Consider the following 18462-nt stretch of genomic DNA (forward strand, 5'->3'; position numbering starts at 1 on the left):
TGCAAAAGCAGCAGTCCCTAAGTTCATGGTTCACATGCAGCCTGTTCCTCATAGGGCCCTTTGATAGCGCATGGGGCCATAAACTCATACTAAAATATAGGAGAGTAATTTCAGGTGCTGCCTTCAGCTTATTGTTTTCATATTATTCCTTCTGAGACATTAAAGATTGGTTTGCAAATTACAGTGCCAAAATGAATTGTATTGAAGCATAATACAGATTATAAGCTGTCCTTCAAATAATGTGCTATTAAGTGGAAGGTGAGTAGTTAAAAATAGAATATTCCCAATAACTTCACAAAAGGAAATAAAACTGAATGAACCCTGAAATATAAAATATCTGGAAGGCATTTTTATAGCCAATTTCTTTCCATCTCTGAGGCATGCTTAACCTTTGCAGTTCTTTCCCTACTGTATCTGTTTTACTTCAAGTCACTCACTGAATCTTAAGTATATGTAAAGCAAGAGACATTATGCTTTTAACAAAACCAACACTTAGCACAAGGTAGGTTCCCATCTATCAGCAAATATCTGTTGTAATGATGTCTAATGAAATAGATGTATTTCATATGAGCAAATCGAGTAATGTCTGAAGAAAAATTAATGATTTTAAATGATTATTATAATTCCAAACCTTATGTTACTGGTTGGCACCTCTTCAGTGTCATGAGCTTGCTATACTATCCACTTTATCTTTCTTCTGCATTGGTCTTTCTCCAGCTGTGCCCAAGGAAAACTGAAGAGCAGTATGAAAGCAACAGAGCATTTTCCAGAGCACACCATAGATGCTGTCTAGTAATTGCCCATGCTGAAATGATCTTTCTGCATTGTAAGATCTTAACGCCAACAGAAAAATCTTACATATGAACTGGCTTTTGGTGAATGCAGGCTTTCCGTGGATGTTCTTAAGGCTTAGAATAATGTAATGGACTGCACTGGATGTTACTTCCTCTGTTACCTTCAAGTAGACACAGAGAGGCTATAGTTGCTACCTACAGACTCATTGATCCCTGGCTATTGGTGTGATTCTAGGTTTTAAAACTCCATCTCATCCCATCACTAACCGTCACTGTCTCTTAAAAATAAGAACAAATGATCTGTTCTCTGATATATTTATTTGTCTACCCTTTTTCCATCTCTGTCATGTCTTAAATGAGTTACAGTCCTTACTAGCATGCTAAAAATAACAAGTAGTTTGGCAGGTTCTCTGGGCATGTGCTCAGCTAATGCATTTGTTGCCCAAGGATTTTAACTTTGTCAATCACTAACTTATTGTGAATGCCTGAAGAAATAATGCTATATGCAACTTTAGAATGGCAAAAACCCAGAAGTGTCCTGCCTCCTTTCCACAGAAATTGCCTGAGAAACATAAAAAGGATGCTTGAATTTAAGTCAATTAGTTACTACAGGGTTTTTCCCTTTACTTTCTGTTTGATATGTCATTTCCCCCACCCCTGGCACTCTATTCCAGCCTGAGCAACGGAGAATGGATTTCAAGTAGTTACAACATCACACTCAAGAAATGAGCGAACCTCACTTAAAATGAGCAACTTGCATCTAGATTCAGAGCTGAGAGCAATATCAGGCTTTTCAAATGCAAATAACAGACTTGTGGCAGAAACAGCAGACTGGTGCAATAGGAAGTATTGCATTACTTTACCGCAAAACAATGAGCCGTGTTTGTTTGTGGACTCTGAGAGGGACTTTTATCTTTAGAGTATGAAAGATGACCTCTATCTCTGTAGTTCTGCAATGAATCTTATGGAGATGTGAGTTTCCTTTGTACTTCTGTTCCACATGTTGTGAATGACTACAAAGATTTGCACAGGTACCCAAATCCCATTGACTCTCTGGAATCATTTCCTAGAGGAGCTAGAATTTAGTCTTAAACCACTTCTCAAAGATTCTGCTTCATTCTGCTTTATTATCCTCATTTGCGATGGTTTTGTCTCCTTCATTCTGTTTTTAATTTTAGCATTTATTCTTTGAGGCAGTAATTGTGTCTAAGTACAGATTGTATGCGCAGTGTCATCTGGAGACATGTGTTGTGCGTTCAGTGTTGACTGGACAGATGTGAATTTAGTGGGGAAGAAGGCAGTAGAACTAAGAGATAAAAGCCCCTCTTTACCACTTCCCTTCTTCAGCACCAGCTAGTGCAGTGCTGGTAGCTTGAGTAGCTACATTAGTGTGATAATAACAAATTAATTAGATTAAGATCTCATAATAATACTATGCAATTTCTATGCCGGAGGTAGCAGGTGACCTACCAGTTTGGAGCGTGGATGAGGCAAACATCTTATTATCTAAGTAAGAATACCCGTTACATGGTTAATTTTTAGGGAGTTCTGAGTTAAGCCAGTAGTTGGACACAGTGATCATTGTGGGTCCCTTCTAATCCTGCACATCCTGTGATTGTGATCTCAAATGTTTGATCTAAATGTATTGTCATGCAAATGAACCACTGTTGTATAAAGCTTAGATTCTATTGTGTTTTTTCAATAGAAATTGAATGTATTTTTCCCCTCTATTTTTTCATGTTTCTAGGAAGGTTAGATTTTGGTCCAGAGTTTGGTTACATGTTAGATAGTGTTTCCTGATGAAGTCACATAATTTACTGTTTAACTAATGGTATGTAAAGAACTGAATTCCCTCCTCACTGCTACTATGTTAATAATTAATAATGAAACTTTAGTTAATGAAACAAACTGACTTCCAAACAAGACTAGCCAGCTGCTGAAGGAAATTCCAAGAGTGGAGTCATACTGATGATACGATTTATTTAAATCTTCCTTTTATTAATGTTATATGTATTTCCTCCTGGATTGTGATGAAATAAGTGCACCATTCCACATGGCAAAAATCATTTGTCCTTAGAAAGAAAAGAAAACCCTTTTCAGAAAGGCCACTTATTCCAAAAAAGAGCATTGCCATCGCATTGAAGAAAATCAAACTGGGGGCATAGAGTTTCCACTCTTCGATAGAGTTTCTCTCTTTCAGTGTCATAGAGAAGTAGGATAAAATGGTGAGAGAGATGCTGCTGTCCTCCAAATTTCCCCATAAGAATATATGAGCTCATCATGGAAAACCAGATTGTCATCAAAAGGCATTTTCACAATCTCTGTGTTTTAATATTTAAAAATTCCACTCTGATGGACTGTAACAAACTATCCTGTCAATGGAAGTTCCACAGATGGGTCTGTGCTCCACAGATGCCATCCAGGATTCTTGACATAAAGTTTGGGTACCACATTACTCTGTTTGCCCTGTAGCAATAACTGTGCAGAGGCAGTCATGTGGGCTGAAGTCATATGCATGGGCAGAATGTATACTCTGAAAATATGAACTTCTTTACATTCAACACTAACTATCCATGCTTCAGAATAGAGCACTGACAGGACTGACACCAGGCTGAGCTAAGCATTAGTGGCATAGCAGTCAAAAAAGAAAAGACATGGCTGATATAAGCAAATGGGCAAGTTAGTATGGGTTGAGAAGGAATTGGCAACGTGTATGTAAAGCTATCTGTGCACATACTTATCTGACTGAACACAGCTCTCAAATTCTCCCAGTCAGTGCTTCCAACTTGGAGATGGTATTTAATGGGAAGAAATTGTTGCCTAAACTTGACAGAGCCTGGAGTCTTTCTCATTTATGAGAGCTGCCCAAAGCACATAATGGAAGCTGTAGTTAGAACAGGATGAGACTAGGGGGGAAACAGACTTCACTTCTCACCTCTCAGGCCTGGTTCCTGGATGCTAATGCACAAAGCACACTCCATGGTGCATCCTGTAGTCTTGTTGTCCTGAGTGTCTGCTGTGGAAGTGGCTTCAGAGCATGCTGAGGCTTCCTCTCTGCCCTCATTACAGGAGCAGCAGATGGAAAGGAAGGTGGTGCACAGCCCACTGTTATTCTGACAGGTACTTCAAGAATAGTCATTGTACAATTTTGTCTCCTATAATAGTTTGAATACCCTTCAGTTTTCTTGCCCCAACTGCTTCTTGCACATCTTTATTAACTTCCTTCCTCAGACTGCCATTTTCTCCTTCTGAACAGCTGAAACAGTAGTGGCAGAAGTGGTAGTGTCTGCATGGACACTTTTGGCCTCAGTAACAACAGCTGTTAATACAAGAGCAAGAATATAAACAGTATATGGGAATGGAGAACCCAAAGCTGGACAGAAATGCAGTTGTTCCCAGTGGCCATTTTAAGAGAGGAAGATGAGAATCAGCTAGATTAATAACTAGGTAATTACAAAGAGACTTTGAAAGGAAGGAATCAGCTCAGAAAGAAATGTGAAGTAAATAAAAATCTGAGATATTGGCAACAAAGAATGAAAGCAGGGGATCAGCCATGACCTGGCTCAGTGCTGGGATCATGACATCTGCCATGGCCTGGCAGAGCATCCTCTCCTTCAGGCACCGTGAACACCACACCTGGCAGCTAATGGAGTGCTGGTATAAACATTTTGGTAATGCTTATGTGACATCACGAGGTGCTTTCTCACCAGTGTGTGCCATAGCAGATTGTAGCAAGCAATGCAGGTACTAAGGGCTAGAGAACCAAGGAGAACACGTGCTCCCAAAGATGTTACATGCTTGTAACCCACACTTCCTCCCAGTGTACATACGTGTTTGTGATCATGTGGACATGGAGGGCAGTGAGAGGGTAGGGGCTAGAGCTTTTTGAGACAAGTTTTGGAAGGGTGGAAGCGTGTAGGTATTAACCAACATCCTTGAAGTGTCTGGTACCCTGAAATATGTTGCATTATCAGTTCATTGGTTGCTGGCCAATTCCATTCCAAAATAAATCAATAAACAGCTTTGATCCACATTCAGGACATTGTATGTGAATGGAGCAAGCCTGGCTGAGAAAGTGGCACTCATGTCCTGTGAGGAAAGAAAGGTCTGAGGCTGAGATTTGGGTAACAGGTTAGAGACACCAGGCTCAGCATGTAGGTCTGTCTGTGCGTACCATTGCAGTGCTGTAGTTACGTGCTTTGTCAGATGAGAGGGAGTTAAAGTTTGTCTGTCGAAGTTGTGTGTAATTTCTCAGAGTTTCTTTGAAGAGGGTGGCTAAAGGGAGGAAAGGATTCATCTGGCATCATTGTGTGAAGCTTCTGGCACAGTTAATGCAAAGTCCTGAAACCACCCTCTCCAAATCAGAGCTTGCCACCCTCCACACTACTGCACTTCCCAACTGTGTGACAATGAGCAGGAACTTCACACACTGGGAATTGCTGGGGTTTATAAGTTTGTTTTACTGCTAATTGGGTTGTTTCCCCTTTTGTTTTATCTGCTGGCCATGTGTGGGGGCACCAGATATGCAAGATATTACACATGCTCATTTTGTTTCATCTCGGGGAGTGACTTGTGAAAGACCACTGACTACGGTAGAAGAGACAGGCACCATCTTTTCATTGCCCTATGGCTACATTAGAGCTGTCATCTCTGGGCTGCAGGAACGTTTGTGTCTCTGGAAAGCACGCAGGCTGGAGCTGTGCCTCTTGATGAATTCCTAAAGCATTCACGTTGAATTTCAATCCATTGCTGTGATTTTATAAGTGGTGTATTTCTTCTTGTGTACAACTTGTTAGTCTCACCATTTAGGTTTGGCACTGGGCTAGAAGAACAACTCAGTTTTCTTTGGTCTGACAAATGAAGTTAATTGCTTTGTTGTTGTTGTTTTTTGAAATCACAAATAAATAATAGAAACGTTTTCCCTCATTTTCAAAGTAGGTGTTCTATGTGGGGCTTTTCTCATGCTTTAGTGCATATCTTAGAGGAATGTCAATTTACAAAGGGAAAAAAAAAATAAAGATTGCATTTAAAAATTGCCAACCTTCAAAATCGCATCCATGGCAATTTCAGGCTTTTCTCTCTGAGCTACAACTGTTGGTTTATATTTTGGTTGACCCAAGTCTTCGTTTTTAGAATAAATACAATTCTGAAGCGGCAATTGAAAGTCGGTGTTGCCTACCTCTGGTGCTGACTGATGTGGTAGCTGGAATTTTAATTCATGTGATGATCTCTTTAGTGTTTGCCAGGTAGTGATAGATGTAGTTCATCAAACTTTCTCTTTCATTCTTCATAATGTTTTTCCCATCAGACGGTTTTGGAAGTTTATTTAGTGTGTATTTACTCTTCCCCAGATGATGAGATGAGACAGAAAATCAAGTAGGAAAGGAAATGCCTCTGGCACGCCATAAAGGTCATTGTAACAATCTCATTATCTCATTTCCTCTTTAAAGTTTACCTGGGAGTCCCAAGCTTTTTTTTTCATGCCTTAGCTCCGCCACTATGTAAAAAAAGGAACTCAAGCCCCATGTTGCAATTCTGTGGTATTGCGGTGAAACAGAGCATCCCTTTCAGAGTTAACAAGTGTTTATAAGGCGGCCGGCGCTCTGCTTCCTTCAGATCACAGAACCAACCTGTCCAGCAACTTCAGCACCCAGCAACGCAGGAAAAGGTACGAATTACTTTCTTCTCTACTACTAGGGCTGCACAAGTCCGACAGTTGCTGATTCCACATGAAACTACCAGCAGCTTTATAGATCAGTTCTTTGAGTGTCCTTAAATACTTCTCATGCTGTTTTTCTCATAGCGGTATTTATATGTTGACGTGCCTGAAGTGAAAGGTGTATTGTGTGCCTGCGCATAGCTAACAGCATTATCACCTAACTAACAGAACAGCTGGCATTAAAATGATCTTTTATAGATTCATATTCATGTTACCGGGTTATTTGCTCAGATAAATCAGTATTTATGATTAAACTGTTGTTGGTTTTTACAAAATGCATCACCCTTGTGCTGGCCCTGCCGAGCTGGGACCTGCAGAGTTGCTGGCTGACACGAACCACCCTGTGATGCTCAGTGAAGGAATCTGTGCTGTTTTTTAGTAGCTCACACCCTGGATCTCAGGGAGCACATGGAGCTGGCATGCTGTTCTCACCTGTGAAGTGCTCAGGCATCTGCACTGATTAATGAATAATGCCTGGTTAGGGTTAATTTTTCAAGACAGTTATGAGTTGGGAACAGGTGGAAGAATTTTCCATGGAAGATTTTAACTTTTTTTTTCCATTGGAAACCCAACTTGTGAAGCATCTTCCTAAAATCAAAAGACACTTTTATTTGAAAGCTCTAAATTTTGATAGTGATATTGGAAAGAAAGCTCTCTGCGTTCCCTTCTCCTCTCTCTAATTTTTTAATCAATACTTTAAGTATTGGCTTTATGAAGCAGTGATGAAAGCCACGTGGCTGTGAAATAAATGAGTATCTTTGGGGAAGAGACAAAATGTGGCTTTTGTTCACAAATTACAGATAATCTTGTCCACACTAGAAATTGGAAGCTAAGAATGTTTACCTTCTAACAAAGCCATATCGCTGTATTTTGAATTCAATATGGAGTATTTTACATGAGATTAAAAGAATAAATATTATATAATATATATTTAGTAAGTATATCTGCTGCATATCGAATACACATGTATATTCATGATTTTGATTTCCTGCAAAATTCTTTTTATATACATCTATATCTGTATAATCGAGTGAGATATATGCACACTTCTCATGGGAGCACAGCAATAATAATATAACTATCTACCCATTTCTGAAATACAGCTGTGGCACTGACATCAGTTGAGATTTTTCCAGTAATTGCTTGCAAAATAAATGAGGTTGTGCAGCCTGAGATGGATACCAGACCTACTACCATTTAGTCAGCCGTGAAACCGTCTCTTCAATGCGTTATCACTATTATCACCTGATCTCACAGAGATGGTGAAGCCTAGAAAAATACTTCACTGAATGCTTTGTTTTAGTCACAATGCTGTTTTTATATAGGACTACTGACACACATTTAAAAGCTTTGTAGGACTGGAGTTTATGCTCATCAGTCCTTTGGTTCAGTGCCTTACTTTGTGAGAAGCCTCACTAGCATCATAGAGCTTCTCTTACTCAAGGAATATTTGACTCAGGGATCTGGGAATGCTTCTGAGCCCTAGACCAGATAAAGGTCAGATATTAGACCTAGTACCAGCTCTAGTTCTTTATCTGGTTCACTTGACCAGATAAAGGTCAATACCTGTGCACACAATTGCCTCCAATGCCATGATTTCTTCTCTCATACTGTTTTGTGATATGACTAACTAGCAGATCAACATCTTCCCTTGAACTGCAGTGCATACCTGCAATGCAATTTTGATATAGTCTAAGAATTATTGGAATGGGAAGATGTTTCTTAGTTCACTGGAACTGAATCTGTCGTCTTACCCAGCACTGAGCTCAATATCAGTACACACTCAACAATCCTTAATGAAGTAACATATTTTTTACCTACAGATGTCTCACCTGCTATTTGCCTTACTTTCATTACTTTCCTTTGCTACCCTTCTGGAAGCACAGTGGAAACTTAGAGAGAATGGTAAGAAATCTGCTTGTCAAAATTTTAAGAATATACTTCTCTATCTTTGTGTTTGAACTGTAAGACGTTGACTTTGTCTGTCCTTCAAAAATCTGTCAGCAGTTTGCTAAGTTTCCAAGCATTCTGGAGTTGCACGTTTCAAGCATTTGACATGGATTTCTCAGTGTTTCTTCTCTGTGGTAAAGTCTTGAAGCTGTCATTTTGTTAATGCGGTGTCCTGGTGTAAATGTTTTATGGCTCACTCTGGTTTCCTGCGGTGCTTGCTGTTGTGTTGGCACCATGAGAGACAAAGTTTTGCCCCTTCTTGTATGTAGAAAGTCTCTGACAGCACTAAACGTGGCTGGGGAGCCTCAGACCGTGGCTGAATACCTGAGCAATAGCAGTTAAATTTGAGAACTGTAGCCACACAGAAGTGTAGGTAAAATCAGCCAACTTGACTGCACTTCCTACATGAAACCGTAGCAAACAGACACGATCATGTTCTTTTAATGGAATATTTCCAAAGCATTTTGTTAGGTGGTATTTTGGGTAATTTGGAAGGACCAGTAGGGCACTGCAGAGCTACAAGACGGCATTCAGAAGACTGCATGCCCCTGTTGTAGTCCACTTATGTCTGCTGTAACTCAGAGGTCTTCTGTCCCTCAGTAATTGCTTCCTTTAGACCAGACTGATAGAAGTACAGATTGATCCCTCTAGAAAATGGAAAACAACATTAGCTACTGACAAATGCAAACCACTTACTGAGAGCTGCCCTCCTTCCCATTGCTCATTTGGTAGCAGTCTTCCTAGAGAGCAGAGCTGGAAAAATGTCTCAATTCAGCCTTCATACTGGTTCTAACATGTCTTTCTTTGCAATATCTGAAGTGTACGTCATAGAATCGGAGTGGAACGATGAGACACCAGCTAAAAAAGTGAAGCTCACCTGTAACACGTCAGATGAAGCACTGCCAGTTTACTGGAAAAAGGGAACAGAACTGAAAGGAACTGGAAAGACTCTGATTGCCGAAGTGAAGGAGTTCCCAGATGCTGGCAACTACACCTGTCTGTCAGCTGAGACCCACGAGATGATCAGCTACAGTTTCTTCCTCATAACTAAAGTAGATTCCAATGGGCAAATGATACGGTCAATTCTGAAAAGCTATAAAGGTACAGTCGTGGCATGATGTGATGTATTGTGGTCAGTTTTGTGCATTGCACTTTTGTGAAGACTAGAGGGAGCTCTGCAGAAATGTATGAGAAATGTGTGCCTGAGCATCAGCTGTCTCCAAATGCTTTAACAGCGAAAGAGAGATGATGACCTTTCTTGTGTGTATGGTGCGATCAATGAGCAGTACAGGATTGTTACTGTTATGGGATTAATTTAGGGCCCTCTAGACTCATAGGGTGGAGTGATGATAGGAACAATTAGACTGGTATAGAAAAAGTGGGATACTATCAGAACTACACTACTGCTTTTCTGGTAATATTGACTTGCTTTGCCTCCATCTCACAGACACAGCATTCAGGAGAGGATCTGCCTCGAAGTAATGTATCCTCGGAAAGTCAAGGCTGTAAGATATGTCAGAATGAGGGACTGATCTAGATTTAAGTACTGCCATTTGAGCTTTTCCATTCATGATTAATTCACTGGGACAAACCTGTCATCTTTTGCATTTTTGCAATGCAGCTTACTCAGCATGCAGTCCCTCACTGTGGAATACAGGAACACAGGAACATAGGAACTTCCGAAGCTGGAAGTTTTTCCAGCTAAATAGATTCACACTTTCTTTACAAATAAGTTCTTTACTGACAGCTCTCTGCAGCATGTAGGGTATATTGTAGCTTCTGCCAACAGCTGTGTAGATATGGTTAGTGTGGTGTGTATAGACCAGTCTTCAGAATCTAACTGTGCTTACATGGCTTTTTCAGTAGATGTAGCTGCCCAGTGGGCAGCAGGAAATTGTGACTGCCTGCAAACCCACCTGCCAAAGGAGACCAGAGTTTACTGAACTGCTGCTTTCTTCCTGCTTTGATTGCTTCAAAAGACTGTATACATAAGTAAATAAATAACGTTTTCTTTCTTTGTCCAATTAGAGCCAAGTAAGACGTTCTTAAAATGTGAGGCAAAGAATTACTCTGGAATTTTCACATGTTCATGGATGACAGAAAATGAGAGTCCAAGCGTGAAGTTCACAATCAGGAGCCTGAAAGGGTAAAAGCTTGTACTTTCCTTAAACACCTCATAGTACAGACAGAAGAGCCCTTGGTGTTTGTGTAGGAGATGCTGCAATGCAAGCTCTTGAGAGCACACGGAAGGGGAGGAATCCTGCTTTCAGAATCGGAACATCTGCAAAATACTTTGCTGGAACTGATCTTAATAAGAGCATGGAAGTCACTCTGAAATTAATACAGATTTGAAAATGGAACAATCCCTGCTGGACTGTTACAGCTGCTACTGCACAGCCACTTAAGCAATTGCAAAAGCAGTTCATGCAGGGGAGAGAGAGGAAGTTGAGCTAAAAGCAGAAACAATCATAGCACTGAGTCCCGGCAGATCCAGTGGAACTGAAGGAGTGGGAGGCTGCGCCCACGACAGAAGCCACACGTCCATTGCCAAGTCTCTGTTGAGGAACACTGCAGAAACCTGCGAGGGAAATGTGTGAGGGGAACCTTGGGGGAATTTCCTACCTCCCATCACTCTTGAGGGTTTCTCCAAAACATGGAGTGTCTGGGCAAAGGTCATTTGAGTTTGTTAGAGAGGAAAAAAAAAACAGAAAACAGCAAAATGTTTTATTTTGTTGAGTGTAAATGTAGACTAAGACTCGTCGTCTATTATTGGTGGCATCTTTTAGTTAATTCCCAACTTTAACCATGCCGTATTTGTTCCAGCAAGGTTTAGGAAATGGCTGAGGAACAAAGTTAGATACAACAGCTCGTCATGGAGCGGTGATGTTTAGAAATGAAGTTATTCAATTTTATACTTAAACACAAATTTCTTCTGCTAAGCAGAAGTTGGGATGGGCTTTTGTTGTTTTATTAATACGTAATAGAGTTGCTGAATATATAAGAATCGTTTCTGCCGATCCTGATGTGCAGACACAGCGTGATACACACAGGACCAAACATCATCTTATCAATAATGTGGTATAATTATTGCAACAAAATTCTCAAAGCAAACCAGTGTATATTTTTTCTCTGTTGTATTTTCAGCTCTCAAGGAGATGTGACCTGCAGCAGCCCTGTGGCTCGCACTGATAAATCTGTGACTGAATACACTGCCCAGTGCCAGAAGGAAAACTACTGTCCATTCGCCGAAGAGCACCAGCCAACTGAGATGTTCCTGGAGGTCATTGATGAGGTGGAATATGAGAACTACACCAGCAGCTTCTTCATCAGAGATATCAGTGAGTAGACCAGAAATCATCATTAGTTTTTAGCCTTATTCTCGCTGCTGGTAGTGGAACTAACAATGGTAACTGACCAAACCAAGCTTGGGAATCCCTGCTCTGTTCTACTGTAAATCTGTATTCTGCCCCCAGTTACAGGAACAGGGGGAAACAAATCATAGCAGCAGTCTGGAAGAAGATGAGGAAGTGAAGAAGCAACGTATCCATAGCTTGTGACCTCCAAGTCTCTCTCTCCCACATTGGCCAGAAGTTTCTGTAACCTTCTCTATTACATAGATGTATTTTGGAAGGGGCATATGGGGGAAGTCAGAGAATAGCCAATAACCCAGCAGGCTATTCTTTGAGAACTGGAGATTTACTGAGATAATTGTTAATGCCTCGCTGCTAATCCATTCTCACAGATGGACAAAAACCTGTTTTGCTAAGTGCCCAAGCAGTCAGCAGGGGGTGAAGATAACCATCTGTCTTTAACAAAGCCCCCTACGGCTGTCCAGGTGAAAAAAAACAGAAGGATCTTACCCAGAGAGGCTGTGGGGAGTGTTGTTAGTTTTCCATGAGGAGCGTACAGTGCAGTTCCTATGCCAACTCCTGTCGTAATCTAATGGAGGCTCCAACAGCCAGTTCATATAAAACTATCAATAATAATACACCAACATGATCTTATGCTGCTAATGTGTATGAATACCTTCTATATTTTCTCTTGCAGTAAAGCCAGACGCACCTCAGTGTCAGTATATAAGTGCAAATGGAACAGTGACTTGGACATATCCCAGGACCTGGAGCACACCAAAGTCCTATTTCCCTTTGACTTTCAGGGTCAAAGTTGAAAGCACAAAGAAATACAAAAGCAAGGTATTTGATGTGTTGTTTTCCTGCTTTTAGCAGACAGTAAAAATAAAAGCTTAGAGGACACGAACTGTGGACTAGAATTAAAATAACATAAAAATGCTGCTGAGCCCCAGATGTAGAAAGGTTTTGTTGTGGAAGAAAATGACCTCCTTCCCAGTTCTGTGAGTACTGAGATTCAACCTGGGGTGGAAGAAACCTGTTGTAAGTGGGGAGATAAAATCAAGTCCAGTATTGCATAGCCATGCTAGCGTGAGAAAAGTATCTACGAACTCATTAGTAGACCGTGTGGATCCTAATGTGGGAAAATCCCAGTTTCCAAATCCACAGGTCTGGAATCTGCTGCAGTGAGTTCCTTGTATGTCATTTGTATCTGACTTTATAGGTGAATTGTCAAATAAGGCATCAGTGACTCATTAGGTAGCATTTCTGTGGATACTTGTGAAGACTAAAGTCTTTGCCTCTCACGTTCCTGTTATTAGTTAATTGTCCACAGATTGTTAACTCTAATATTGCTAATACATTTTAGCTTGAAATAATGCTATTGTTTTGCTTCTGCTGTTAATGTTTATGAGTACACTAAAGGGCACACAACAGCATCAGGGTGATTTGTCTTGGCAGTCAAAGAAATCAATAGCAGATTTAGAAAGAAATACACAGAGCAGCTGACCATAGCACAGGTCCTTTGCTGCTCTTCCTTGGTCCAGAAGTCAGAAAATAAAGAAATTACGGACTGAAATCTGGTTAAACCAAGGACACAAAAGGATGTTTATACGTGAAAAAAATAAGCAAACCTGTGCCAGCAGATGGGGCCATTCACCTAGTGATGATTGCTTGATATTAGCAGGGCTGTATTGTGCAATCCCACAGAAAAACTGGCCAGTCTACAAGGTACTTCTTGTATTAGGCAAAAGTCTTCAGAGAAAACCAGCACCTTCTGCCTTTAAGGGTTCCCTGTTTGGGAAGAAGAAAGACGAAGAGAGAGAGAGAGAAAGATAAAAATAAGCCCTCTGTTTTAATGCCAGTTTGAATCTGGGGTTTGGATTTGGATTGGTTTGGATTGGATTACATCATTAACTTCAATGGGAGTCATAGTTTGTTTCCACTGAGACTAAGGTTCTCACAACCGCAGGCCACCAGTGTTTTCTGCAGTTACATACGCTTTGTGCTGTCTATCTGATACTTTACTGTGTGTTTTGCTTGACCCTTACTGATGGAGCTGTGCCCTGTTCACAGGTTTATGATGCTGATGAGCAGTCTATTCAGATTCCAAAGACTGGGCCAAAAGACAAGATCTCTGTGCAGGCCAGGGATCGCTATTACAACTCATCCTGGAGTGAGTGGTCCAGACATTGCAGGTAAGACTCCAAGAGCCTTCTGCTGGTAGAGCAGAGGACCACAGCTGTTCAGGTGCCCAGCCCTCATTAGTTGAAGCCAAATTCCCTGTTCCTGGCTGACTGGGGAACTTCTGAGCCTGGCGTGTTCTGCCTCTGAGTCCATTAGAGAGATCAGTGGTGCTTCATGAGATCATTCAGACCATCACAGCTTTATTGAGAAGCTGAATAAAAACATAGGCCTGAGGAAAATGAAGATAATTCTTATGTAATTGCCTTTCTTTTATTTTACAGATAAGCACCAAGAGAATGGCGTAGTGCTCCTCAAGAAAGGAAAGGATGGATTAAGACAAGTAAATATGCTAATTAGAAGAAAAATCTGCATATGAGATTATGATACCCAGATTTGGGTAACACCACTAGCACACATCAAGCTATATTAACATGTATGGTATTTTGATATTGATTCCTATCTGCTATTATTGTTGGCTCCACATATTTTTTTATTGCATTTATTTATTGATCTATTTATTGTTTACTTGATATGAATCGCAGTGTCAGTCAATGGCAACTGCTAGTCAGGATGTTTCATGTGTTAACTTATACGGAATGTAACTTATTGAAAGAACTATTTATTAATTATTTTATTGTTAACTTATAGAATTACTTTCGTATTTATTTATTTATTTATTTTATTTGTTATTATTTATTTCTTTGGAATATATACAGCATGGTGTGATACAGAGGCAGCTCTGTATCATCCATCCGGGCTATCTTCATCTTTCAGTCTGACAGTTAATATTTCTGAAGAAGGAACTGCAGGTTCAGAGTCCTGGAAATGTTAATTGCTGCATTTTTTCAGCTGCTTGTGGTCAACACTGTGCATCATAAGCAGCTGAAATGATCTAATAGTTCAACTGCTGTGTATCTGATATTTCAGAGAGCAATTGAGAAATGGTTTTGTATGTGAACGTTAAGCATCTTATTAAAGTCAGAACTTTAGAATATGGATTTTCATAGATTGTTTTGAAGATGCTCCTCTAGTACTGCTGGGAGTGCTGTGTCTTCACAGAACCTTAGGAAAATAATCAAATCCTAATTGTGAACTGCTTACAGTGTAAGTGCCCAGGTCTGGAAAAAAAAGCACAGCATGTGTTGAAGCTCCTATTTATTTATTTATTTAGTCAGACCATTGAAGTTTCAGGTGGACTAAATGCTTCAAAATATCTCTGAGAGCTGCGGTCTGTGTCCTTGATACAAGACCATTGAGCTGAAAGAATCCTCAGTTGTGACCATGCTTCCTTTTTCTTCCAGTTTTAGAAATGGGTGGTGATTTAAATATTTAAACACTGAAACATTGGAAGTATCTGATATTTCAGAAAATATTCAGTTCTATTATTTAAGTATTGATATTTATTTATTATTAAGTATTTGTTGCTATTGCATATGATTCTTATTTCTGCTGTAAACGCAACTTACTTCGTGACATGCTTGTTTTACAAAGGAGCTAATAAAGACATCTGAAAAAAACACTGATTTACCTGTGGTCTTTTAAGATGAATGGTTAATATCACATCTTACTACTCAAACAGAATTAGTGGGGCCTTCCTGTTCTTCAGATACCTGAAGCATCCTTGCTGCCAATCACTGAAGCCTCTTATTAACTTTGATCCACTCTGGTTTTCATTCAGACAAAAGAGAACACACCTTTCTGTGCCATGATCTTAACATGCTCCATCTGCTCAAGGCATCATAGAATCTCTCAGGTTGGAAAAGACCTTAAAGATTATGGAGTCCAACCACCACCTAACCATACTACCCTAACTAACAACCCTCCACGAAATCATGTCCCTGAGCACCACATCCAAACGGTTTTTAAACACATCCATGGATGGTGACTCAACCATCTCCCTAGGGAGCCCATTCAAGTGCTTAACAACTCTTTCTGTAAAGAAGCTTTTCCTGATATCCATCCTAAACTTACCCTGGAGCAACTTGAGGCCATTTCCCCTTGTCCTGTCACCAGTGAGAAGAGACCAACCCCACTCTGCTGTAAGCACCTTTCAGGTATTGGAAGAGAGCAATAAGGTTTCCCCTTCATCTCCTTATCCCAAGACTAAGCTGCCCCAGTTCCTCCAGTCTCTCCTCATAGACCATATTCTCCAAGCCCTTCACAAGCCTTGTTGCCTTTCTTTGGACCTGCTCCAGCACCTCAGTGTCATTTCTGTGCTGAGGTGTACAAAACTGAACACAGCATTTGAGGTGAGGCCTCACCAATAGTACAAGAGCAGGATCACTTCCCTAGTCCTGCTCACCACACCATTCCTATGCAATTCACTGGACTGTACAGTGCACAAAACTGCCCCCCTAAAAATTTCCTACTGTTGCAGAACTAAAATCCTGATGGAAATAAGTTCATCCTGAGGATCTCATGGTCTAACAGGATCACTCTGTGAGACCCCTGCTTTACTTGGTAATCTGCCTTTCTCTGGGGATGGGAGCTCCTCCCGCTTTCTACTCGTGCTCATCATTCAACACAAGACTTTAGATTTTACCTACCACACCTCAATAAATTTGCTCTGAACAGAGACTGACTAATTCCCTGCAGGGATTTTTGTGGGTGCTCCTCATCCTGAAGAATGCTTTACAAATAGTTGGTGTGCTTAATGAGGCACTAATAGATTGCAGTAGGATCTTGCTATCCTCTATGTGCTTGAGTGATTAGAGGTGGGTAAGCAGGACTTGCTGACATCAGAAGGAAAAACGGCTTAGATTTAATTAGGGGTTCTGTGACAGAACGCGTGTTAGGATTTCAGGTCCAAATGCTTCATAGACACCCATCCTTCCATGCTGACCTTCATCTTTTCTCTCTTTGTGAGTTGCATCTTTTCTTTTAGGAAAACCATCGTATCTGTAATGAAAGCAAAATCAAACTGTGTCCTCAAGCCTATTATTATTTTTATTATTATTTCATTTGTATTTTTTGCTTTCTAAGCTAATATATGGATTGTTCAGCTGGGATCTGTTCCAACTTGATTCCTGCAATTTTACAGAAGGAATCTTTTGCTATTTGTTAAGGCATGGAAAATGGGAAACTCACTTTCCTTCAGGCAAATGCCCAACAGTTTTGGCACAGTTTGATGCTGTTACATCACTTGATTCTCATGCCTTCCATTGAGCAAGAATTTAATATCTTAATTGACCGCACATGGGTGGACAACCCTAACCACCCCCACAAGAAAAAACTGGAGGAGTTTGTGAACTAGGTTATGTATAAACATGCAGCGGAATCACTAAGTCACAATCCTTGCTCTTGACAAGGTATCTTCTGGTATCTACCCTGGCTTGTGCATTCTTCCCAGACATACGTGGTTGCATGAGCACCCTTTCAGCTATTCCATGCATCATTTTTTTCCCCAGCTCTGTTGATGTCAACAGAGTCAGGCACTCCATCATATGAATGAGCATAAGCTACTGTACATCAATACCTTCTGGAATGCAGCCAGATAACATCCTCCCATGCAGAATAAAGCAGGCACTTAACTAATGACCTGCTGCAGCAGCATAGTTGGCAGCACCTTTTGGCTTCATTGGAAGCTCTGAAAACAAAAGCACTATTTGAATGATTGTGACACATTATCACTCTCAGAAAAGCACGCGGTAGGTATTTTGTCTTTATCAGATGTAAAAGGTCCATTAAAGCAAATAAACATTTACTCAGTAAGTAATTAGCTTTTACTCTGCAAAATAACAACTTGGAGAGGTGAGAGGTTGGGAGAAGACAAGATACAGACATAAAAGTAGAAAACTACCAGATGCCCCCAGTATATATGTATATATACATATATTCAAAGCAGTGATTCCTAGTAAAAGTTTCCTAATCATTTACCTCCAGGAAGCAGAGGTAACCAAATAGTTCTGAAGAGGTGGTTTTCAGCCAGTAAAATCGTGTTTTTCAAGTATCTAAAATCAATCCAGATTGCTACTTAGTTTCACATCTGCTTTGTCAAGTGGAGAAATGCTGCCTCATTAGGACAAATACAATGCCACAAAATCCCCAGTCACCTGACTGCCAGCAACTCACATTCATCTTCAAGAATCAGGTTAGGTTGGAATGGAGCACTGGAGATCACCTGGTTCCAGATATCTGCCCCACCACCAGACCATGGCCAGCTTAGAACAGATCAGGTTTCCATAATCTCTTTGGGCGATCTATTTCAATGTTTGACTACTCTCATTATGAAATTTGTTTTCATCACATCTAATTGGAATTTCTCTTGCCGCAATTTGCAGTATTCTCTCTCTCTTCCTTTCATTGTGTACCTCCAAGAAGAGCTGGTCTCCTCTGTACCCCAGCCCTGCAGAACAGCTGAAGTCAACAACAGGATTTACATTCTCACCTTTGCTAGAATTGCTCCAGTATTCCAGTGTCTTTCATATGCTGGAGAACCCAGACCTGCACACAGCCCTCCACATGC

General features: G+C 40.5%; 1 protein-coding gene across 2 annotated transcripts; it reads left to right on the forward strand.

Annotated features, from left to right (window-relative positions):
• Nucleotides 1-6333: 6333 nt before the first annotated feature.
• On the forward strand, nucleotides 6334-15514 carry IL12B (interleukin 12B). 2 transcript variants are annotated; one of them, XM_085518847.1, is made up of 8 exons: nucleotides 6334-6462; nucleotides 8337-8418; nucleotides 9283-9564; nucleotides 10492-10609; nucleotides 11608-11801; nucleotides 12511-12656; nucleotides 13887-14008; nucleotides 14279-15514. In XM_085518847.1, the coding sequence occupies exons 2-8, from the start codon at nucleotides 8337-8339 to the stop codon at nucleotides 14280-14282; spliced, it is 948 nt and encodes a 315-aa protein (XP_085374973.1). In that variant the 5' UTR covers nucleotides 6334-6462; the 3' UTR covers nucleotides 14283-15514. The 2 variants fall into 2 exon arrangements, with proteins under 2 accessions (XP_085374973.1, XP_032303406.2); XM_032447515.2 differs by lacking the exon at nucleotides 14279-15514 and having other exon boundaries at nucleotides 13887-14012.
• The last annotated feature ends 2948 nt before the right edge of the window (nucleotides 15515-18462 follow it).

This window comes from Coturnix japonica, chromosome 18 (assembly GCF_054131305.1).
Source record: "Coturnix japonica strain WE chromosome 18, WE-NBRP24, whole genome shotgun sequence".
In the NCBI taxonomy this organism is placed as follows: Eukaryota; Metazoa; Chordata; class Aves; order Galliformes; family Phasianidae; genus Coturnix; species Coturnix japonica.

What these genes read in the sequence shown, in the direction of transcription:
- IL12B (XM_085518847.1), top strand. Translation starts at nt 8,337, where the DNA reads ATGTCTCACCTGCTATTTGCCTTACTTTCATTACTTTCCTTTGCTACC. An exon ending in GTGGAAACTTAGAGAGAATG is followed by an intron (nt 8,419 to 9,282) that starts GTAAGAAATCTG and finishes CAATATCTGAAG; the next exon opens with TGTACGTCATAGAATCGGAG. An exon ending in AATTCTGAAAAGCTATAAAG is followed by an intron (nt 9,565 to 10,491) that starts GTACAGTCGTGG and finishes TTGTCCAATTAG; the next exon opens with AGCCAAGTAAGACGTTCTTA.